Here is an 8,774-nt window from a genome sequence, read left to right as displayed (position 1 = left end):
ATGGAGCCATGGAGTGGAAGTATAAAAAGTCTACATTTAAAAATATTCAGGTATTTAAAAGTAAAATGCAAATTTATAGTTGTCGCCAGTATGATTTTACACCCATATGAATCTGGTAGGATTTTTTATAATAATAATGATAACAGGAACTTTAAAAGGCTTAAATGTAATTAAACTCTCCACAAATCTCCCTATTTTGCTTTAAAGTTTTCTTAGGTTTTGAAGCATTTTCTCTCAGAATCATGCAAACCTGACCTCCTGAAGCAAAAGAATTCAAGGTGACTTGGAAAACCTTCCTTGAACAAAAGACTTAAAAAATGTACAATCATCACGTCCTTTATCACATAATTACCTTTTGCCTACTGTCCAGACAATTCCATGTTTGTGAAAAAGGCAAACATATTTTTTTACTTAGTCACATTGCAGTATATCCTTGAAAACAGAGAAAACAAGTAGTCAGCCTGATTTCAAAACAAAAAAAAAAAGAATCCTTAACTTTTGAAGGTTATAAAAATACCCATAAAAACAATGCAATAGCATTCAAAAGGAAGGTTAGTGGTTTGTGTGATCTTGAAACCATTTTTTGTCTTATCCTCCTCATGAGATCAACAAAGAAATATTTACAACTTACAACACAGTATGCGAAGAGTAACTGTCCGCTGTAGGTCCTGTGATTCTTACAAAGGCCTGATAGCTAGGAAGGCCATGACTAGATCACCGGTATCAAATTCTAAGCCAAATCAGTGAAGGATTAGCCTATCAAAGGTCTAAATGTCCTATGTGTCATGATTAAAAAGGTAGCATGAAACACCGTTGTTCTGTTTGTTGGAGACATTTTTGTGTATTTGTTGTTCTGGGGAGCGGGGTGGAGGGGTAAAACCGACCTATAATCCAGCCTTTAATCTAGTGTGTAATTCTTCTATAAGAGTGAAGATTTAACTGGAATTGACAAGACAAAAATTGCATTTATTTTCCTCTCCTCATTATAGCTCTAAAATGGTGACTGTGTAGTGTTGTTTAGGAGAAACATGAATGAAAATATTTTATACTGGACTGTGCACAAACCCCTTGACAACAGATTCAGTTAGATCCAGATGTTTTCAAAGTAAAAGAAGCAAATGTCATATTAGCTTCCATACAGCCCATTCATTACTGGAAAGTGACCACCAGAGGATCACTGCTACCAGATTTTTATTTGGGTGGTGGGCTGTTCTCAGCACAGCAGTAATATTAACATATCTGGTCAATGGTGGTCTTATGGTGGTCCCTTTTCCTTACAGGATGGGGTAGATGACAGGTATAAATGCTATATATCCATTTGTAACAAGAGGAGGTTTGAAAAGAATAACAGCTGACATATAATGCACTTTGTCAAAAACACATTTTTATTTCTGTAATAAAAGTGGTATCAATCATAATAGAATTGATATTACTTGTACGGTGCCATGAAAAACATCTTTGCTCCCCTTAAATTGTTTAAGATCCTAATACAAAACGTAATATAAGACAAGGAAACAAAAGGCACAGTTTTTAAATGTTCTCATTTCATTTATTGAAGGAAAAACGTTTGGCAACAACAAACACAAAAGGTAATTCCCCGCTAAATTTGATAACTGGTTGTGCTACCTTCATCAGCAACATTTGAAGAATTATTTCAATTCAGCCACACTGGAGGGATTTCCAACATGAACAGCCTGTTTAAGGTCCAGAGTTAGGCATCAGAATCTCAATGTGGTTTAAGTCTGAACTTTCAGTAAGTCACTCCAAAACCTTAATTCTTTTTCTTTCGAGCCATTCCGAGCCATTGCTCTTCTGCTTTGGGTTGTTGTCTTGCTGCATGACCCAATTGGCAAGTCACCCAGGCACTGAAGTACCAAAGCATCCCCACACATCATGCTTGACTGTTGCTGTGATGCTTTTATTTGGAATGCTAGCTTTACACTAGATGTAACAGGAACCTTGTCTTCCAAAAAGTTCCATTTTTTATTCCACAGAACATTATTCCAAAATCTTGGAAGGCCAGCAAGGTGTTTTTGGCAAAAGTGAGACGAGCCTTGATGCTTCTCTTGATTAGCAGTGGTTTTCACCTTGGATACCATTTTTGCCCTAGCGAGGCTAGCGATGCCTGCAGTTTCTTAGATCTGGGTTCTTTTGGGACTTTCTAGGTGAGTCATTGCTGTGCTCTTGGAGGAATTTTAGTAGGGCATCCACTTCTGTGAAGATTCACCACTGTTCTAAGTTTTTTTTTCCATTTGAGATAATGGCTCTCACTGTGTTTGAGTCCCAGAGTGTTAGAAAATGTGTGATCTTTCCAGACAAACCTACAAAAAGTAACTATATAGTGGCTGCACGTAATTAAATGACCAATGAGAAATAGGTTTACCTAAAAACCGGCAATCCAGTGTTCATATTTCAAAGATAGTTAGGCTTAGTTGCATGTTTGTAGTACTGTTCTTTTTGGCATATAGAAGAGAAAGAACTAAAGATGCAGCTTGTAAATGAGAAAAAAGAGACTGAGCAAGAAAACATCAAGTGAAAGCATGTGAACCGAAGTGCATTTCTGAATGTCCTGTGGGGTTTCATTTGTTAGCTGCTGGGTCAGAAACAATGATTTATAGGTCTCTGATCACTAATTCCTTCTGTGTCTTGCATGTGCTTGGCTGACCTTAACAAACTGTAACAGCATGTTGAGAAGGGCAGTACGCTAAGAGTGCTGTTTCTAGATCACTTCTGGAAATCACTAATTGGCATGAACAGTGGGGGGATCTGATCCATGATCAGAATTACTTCTGTTCAGAGCTCCTTTATGAACATGCATGTGCTGCCTGAATGTCAGGGGTGGGGAACTACAGTCCTAGAGAGCAGTTTTCCTGCACTTTGGAGATTTTTCTGCTTAAACACAACCAATTCAGCTCAGCAGTTAAAAAGGAATTCCACTGATTTTTAAACATTTCTGCATAATCAAATGGTTGCAATGGGAAAAAAAAATAATAAAAAATAAAAAAAAGTAATTCTGAGTGGTTTGATATGAAATGCTCCATTCTAGAGTTAGAGAGTCAGAACTGTTCACAATGGTGGTGATAGGAACCAAGTGTCCAAAATGTTTAATGCCTCTAAAAGCAACCTTACAGAAAACATGAGACAAAATGTTCACAAACATGTTGCCTGATGCCTGAAGCATTTAAAATACTGAACTAAGGTTTTGGCCCAAACATAAATACATTCATAGTAGTGAGGTACATGTAGTGATGCTGGGAAAAAATATTGCCCAAAGAGGACATTTGGATTTGCCAGTATTTTGCTTTTATGAATATTACATATAAAAACCTCTGCATCGTAGACGTTATTACCCCTGGTTCCCATCACCGCCATTCTAAAGAAACTTGTCAATGAGTAAATCAATGAAGCATTTCATATCAAACCACTCTGTTTATATCTCAAAAACGTTGTTTACATCTCAACAATTGAATTATGCAGACATTTTGAAAAATAGTTTGGAATTTCTCTTCTGATATGTTCAAATATGGGAAGATCTGTATCCAAAGGAGTGTTTAATTCTTGTTGAGAGTGCTGTAGGCAGATATTTTTACAAATTTAGTCTTTTCTTTGTCATTGTGACATTTCTCATCATGGACACAACTTTTAACTTCATATTTAAGACATATCACATGCACAAAGTCATATAAAAGTGTTTTTATTTACTTAATAATGTTTCATTCAAATATCACATGCAGCATGCATAACAGGAAAATGTACTATATTGAAAGCACACAAACAGTACACACAGATTCAAGGATGACTTATCTAAATACCTGACTAAGGTTACAGTATCAGAACATTTCTTACTTTCTGAGCCAGTGAAAAGCCTCAGCTGAAGACTACAAAATGAGTATATAAGGAATATAATAAATAAATTATCTGGAACATAGAAGGACATTTGAAAATTGACAGTTATGTCAGTCAAGATGTATGACAAAGGTCAGTTCTGGATCAGCAGTTACATAAATAGAAAAGCGTTCAGTTATGTTAAAAAAAAACCTGAAAAACATTAGAACTGAAACTGATATGAGCAACATGACATTATTAATAGCTTCCCTCAGCTGACAGAGGCTACCTTTGCACTTTTGTTCATGCTTTCTCTCCCTTTTCTACCCCAGAATATCTGTAGTTCATTGACACTCAGGTTGAAACTCTGCACAATCTGTACTTACAACATGCTGCCAGATCTACTTGCATAGCATCCACTCATGGCATGATCTAATACTAATGAATGCTTTCCTGGAAATAACCAGTTTCTAGGCTTAATGTTTGTCCAGTACTGTACCCATTACACCTCCATCACTAGCACCACCTGAAATCTGATATATGTGTAGTACATAAAATATGCTGACCTTGGTCAGAAAACATTAGAAAGATTTGTTATTAAATAGAAGACATAATGTAGTAGTATAAATATACTGTACTGTAGGTTATGAGGTCTATGTTGATACACTGGAGAGATACATACAGTATTATGAGCTAATATGATTATAATTTATTATGAGTAACATGCCCACCTAAAAACTTCAGACCATTTTGTTTTGCCTATCAGTAGACACAAACACTCTAACCTACTCTTTGTTTAGCCTGCCTTCGGACACACTGCGCTACATGTTACATTTTACCCTTACTGCTGACTGAATCGAGCCCTTTGTCTGATTCCACCAGGTAAAAATAGGTTTTCATGCAGGGGCTGGACAGTCATCCTCACTTGGGCTGGAGATGTAGAAACATTTCCCACTCTTAGGACTGAATTTGATGGATGAAGGAACAGTGGCCATCCCTGTAAGAAAAATAATCAATATTTGTTTTACACAAAGCGTACAGTAAAGAACAGATTTGAATTAATGTTCACTGTTAAACATAAAGGGGTTTTTTAGCAATGCTCTAAAAGTTGCTGTGAGTTGGGCTGAATTAAAAATGTGGACTGTCTGGGGGTCCCTGAGGATCAGTATAAGAACCACTGCACTAAAGAACTTTTTGTAAAAGATGAAGAACCTTTTAGCAATATATAAGGCACCTCATGGGACTGGCCAGGCTAAACATTTTCCACATGTGGGAGTCACAGGAGTCAAATGTAATGTAAAGGTTCTTCACCAATGAAAGTTCTCCTAGAACCATATGTTCAAGCCAAAAGCCATTTAGAAAGAATTTAATACATTTTTTTAGAGCATGAGTTTTGTGACTAAAAATAGAATTTGGTGCCATGAAAATGGCCATAATAATCAAATTGTAACCACTTAGTGAAATATTACAAAATGCATGAAACTTATTAAGAGCTCTAACACGAGTATACCTGCATGAGCCTGTGGTACACTCAAAGTTATTCTGGCAATAGGCTCCATAGGGTTTAGTGCCCATGATCCTCCAAAGAGGCGTCATGCGAGCTGACCTCCTGAGTGACCTCTGAGCTCCTTTCAGAGAACCCGAGCTGCTGCCCAGCTCTGGAACAGGACTAGAAGTCACCTTAAACACAAATACACATACACATATCTAAGTACAGTATGAAAGCTTAAAAACAGACAAGGTGACTGAATCCTGTTGAAAGTAGTCATTTCAGATGTCAAAATATAAACTGAGCACTGAGCAGGAGCAAATACAGAACTTTCATCATAGAAGTAGGATAATAAAAAACACTATGGGCCAGTTTCCATGGCCTGGATAATGCCTAGTTAACTAAATTGCACTTCCCTGTGGTTATTCACCATTGAAAGCATTTTAGTCTAGCCTAAGCATAATCTGGATCTAGGGAACTGGCTCTGTAAGAATTTATTGTCTGCATTTGTTTGTTTATCTTACCGAAAATGATGTGCAATCACACATGAACATTAGAATTAACTGTCAAGGCAGATTAAAGTTATTTGACATAAAAAAGGCAAAAAAGAGAAACAGATTTACCTGCTGGACAAGCACAATGAGCACCAGGCACCAAGTTGCCACAGCTTTTCTGCTGAAGTGTCTTTGCTCCTGCATGCTGAGTGAATATGTTTTCTATCTGTAAACTCTGGCAATAGTGACTTTACAGCCTTGAATATTTTCCAGTCAACCCTACTGAGACTTCCAGTCTGCTCGTCTCCCCCTCACCTCCCTCTCTCTTTGTTCAGCCTCTCCTTCTCTCTGCCTTTTTGTACCCAGTTGTGACCTCACATGTTTGCTTAATATTTGTGACGGGGATAAGTGCGATCCTCTGGAGCTTTGGGTGAGAATGCAGTCAGTAAAAATGAGCAAGGATGACTGGAGGGGTTGACAAGAACATCACAGGCTTATCACCAGGCCAAGGGTTAAAAAAATGGACAGGACACAGGACTAGAGAGTGGCACAGTTACATATAGGGGTAACATGCTAACCTCGTTCACCTCTTCATAAGTCTTTAAGGGGCCCATATTATGAAAAACCAAATTTTCCTTTTTGCTTTTCGCTTTGCCTCATTGCTTTAAAAGGAGCTTTAAGCATTTTAAAAATAGATTAATACACAGGCATCAACTTTTAGAGACAAGAAACCTTATCTTCACAGCCTCCAAACAAGATGAATTCACAGATTCTAGTATAGTACATTTCTAACAATTCAACAGCAATCTGTCCAGTTTTGTTTTTAACTGTGATATATTCCTCTGGTAATCATTATAATTACTCCAAACACGGTACCTTATTAAACTCTAATCTCTTGATGACAATCTGATTATTACAGCATAACACTTTTTTTTTCCCCTTTTTTTCTTCAATTCTGGTGAGTGACACTCTGGTGGCTTGGTCTGTTTTGCATGTAAGGCAAATCTGTTTTGTCTGTATACAGTATGTGTACAACAAAAGAATTTCACATTAATCATTGTGTCCATGATTACTTTTTTTTTAGTCAAAGGCAGAGACTCCTTTTGCTCTTCAAACAGCCTCCCTTCTTAGCGGCTTAGTGAATTCCACAAAATGTTGGAAACATTTTGAGATCCTCTGAGATTCTGTTCCATCTTAACATGATTGCATCATGCAATTCCTGCAGATTTGCACTTTCATGCTGCGAATCTCTCGTTCTGCTACACCCCAAAGTTGTCCTATTCAGATCTGGTGACTGGGAAGGCTACTGAAGAACACTGAACTCATTGTCCTGTTCATAAAACCTGTTTGAGGCAACTTTTGTTTGTGACATGGTGCATTATTATGCTGGATGTAAATATTAAAAGATGAGTAAATTGTGGCCATGAAAGGAAGAACATGGTCAACAATATTTAAATAGGCTGTGGCATTCAAGTGATGATTCATTGGTATTAATGGTCCCAAAGTATGCCTGGAAAAAATCCCACACCATGACACCACCTCCACCAGCCTGGACTGTTGACACAAGGTAAATTGGGTCCATGGATTAATGCTGTTGGAATCAAATTCTGACCCTACCATCATTGTGCCATCGATATTCATCAAATCACATCAGATTTTTCCCTATTCTGATGGTTGCTTTCATCATTACCACAAGCTGCTAGGCTGTATCTGCATGATTCTGTGTGTGCATATTATATATATATATATATATATATATATATATATATATATATATACACACACACAGTTTTTGTGATGTCATGAACACATTTACATATATTCACCTATTCAGATTACAGCAGTTTAGCCCCACCCCTTCATGCTGAAGTTATAAGAAGTGTTACCCTGCAGTGTTTTTTAATGAGGCACAATACAGTGCAACCAATCAGAACAGGGCTCATTTACATATATAGTCTTACAGGCACAGTAATAAAAAGCAGCCTGTTTAATTCCAAGAGATCAAGAGAGGTCAGAATGACTGCTTTTGGTACACAAACGTCTTAAGTGGACTTTACTGAAAAAATGAAATAAGAATATAGGCTTAGTCTTAATAATTTGTGGCATCATCTTTTAACCCAAAGTTTTGTTTTGTCTCCATCATGATGCACTGATTGTAGACTTAACAGTGAGGTCAATACACCCTCTCTATCTGAACTGTTTGTGGGCTCTGGACTAAGTTCGCTGAAACTCAGGGTATATTTGTTTAAATATACTGCATGCCTGCCTTTTTAAATGATAAATATTTTTATTTTTGTAGTCAGGTTTTGGCATTCAAGAATGAACCATTCCCCCTTGCATTCAGCCAGTCCTAATGAAATGAAAAAAAGTCTGACTGATCAGTGAATTCCTCCTAAAGTATAAAACTGCTATACCAGATATTCCAGGCTGGTAGCTTTTTGAACATGAAAGGCACAAGCAAATAAAATAACAAAAATGCCAAGCTTGTAACACCAGGCACAGTTTAAAGAAAAAAAAACAACAAAAACAATCTGTTGGTTTTATTTGTGGTATTGATGGAAGAGGCCACTGGGATGAAACAAGGTACATCACTTCAAAATGTTTGACAGACTGTTCTTAATCTTGGGATATTAAACCAATTTAAAACCAAGACCTGCCAAGTTCAGCTAAAAGAAAAGCTTTTTCTTATTCGTAAGCACTGTTGGAACATGAACTGCCTGTTATGCTGTAGAATAAGTTGGGGTTTTGGCTTTCGTCTCTACTCACTCTCAATCCCTAACAACCTCTTTCTCAGCTCATTTTCATCTTGAGCTTGGTTCAGACTAAGACTAAAGCTAGTCTCAACTATAGATACTCTAGAGGTCACTGCCTAAATCTGGGGTCACTCATTCCAATCCTGAAGGAGTTTGATGATTTTCCTAGCTCTTTCAGTGATAGAACTGATGACCAGTGGGCATGGTTCTGTT

The 8,774-nt window shown here is 37.2% G+C and overlaps 1 protein-coding gene across 1 annotated transcript; it reads right to left on the bottom strand.

The window, feature by feature from the left end:
• Positions 1-3,678: 3,678 nt before the first annotated feature.
• On the bottom strand, positions 3,679-6,162 carry leap2 (liver-expressed antimicrobial peptide 2). Its single transcript, XM_036596763.1, has 3 exons — positions 5,938-6,162; positions 5,336-5,505; positions 3,679-4,822 (listed from the first exon to the last, which is right to left on the bottom strand). Exons 1-3 carry the CDS (start codon positions 6,010-6,012, stop codon positions 4,783-4,785), a joined length of 285 nt encoding a protein of 94 aa, XP_036452656.1. The 5' UTR covers positions 6,013-6,162; the 3' UTR covers positions 3,679-4,782.
• Between the last annotated feature and the right edge of the window lie 2,612 nt (positions 6,163-8,774).

This window comes from Colossoma macropomum, unplaced genomic scaffold, assembly GCF_904425465.1.
Source record: "Colossoma macropomum unplaced genomic scaffold, Colossoma_macropomum, whole genome shotgun sequence".
Taxonomy (NCBI): domain Eukaryota; kingdom Metazoa; phylum Chordata; class Actinopteri; order Characiformes; family Serrasalmidae; genus Colossoma; species Colossoma macropomum.
This window is presented reverse-complemented; position numbering and strand designations above follow the sequence as displayed.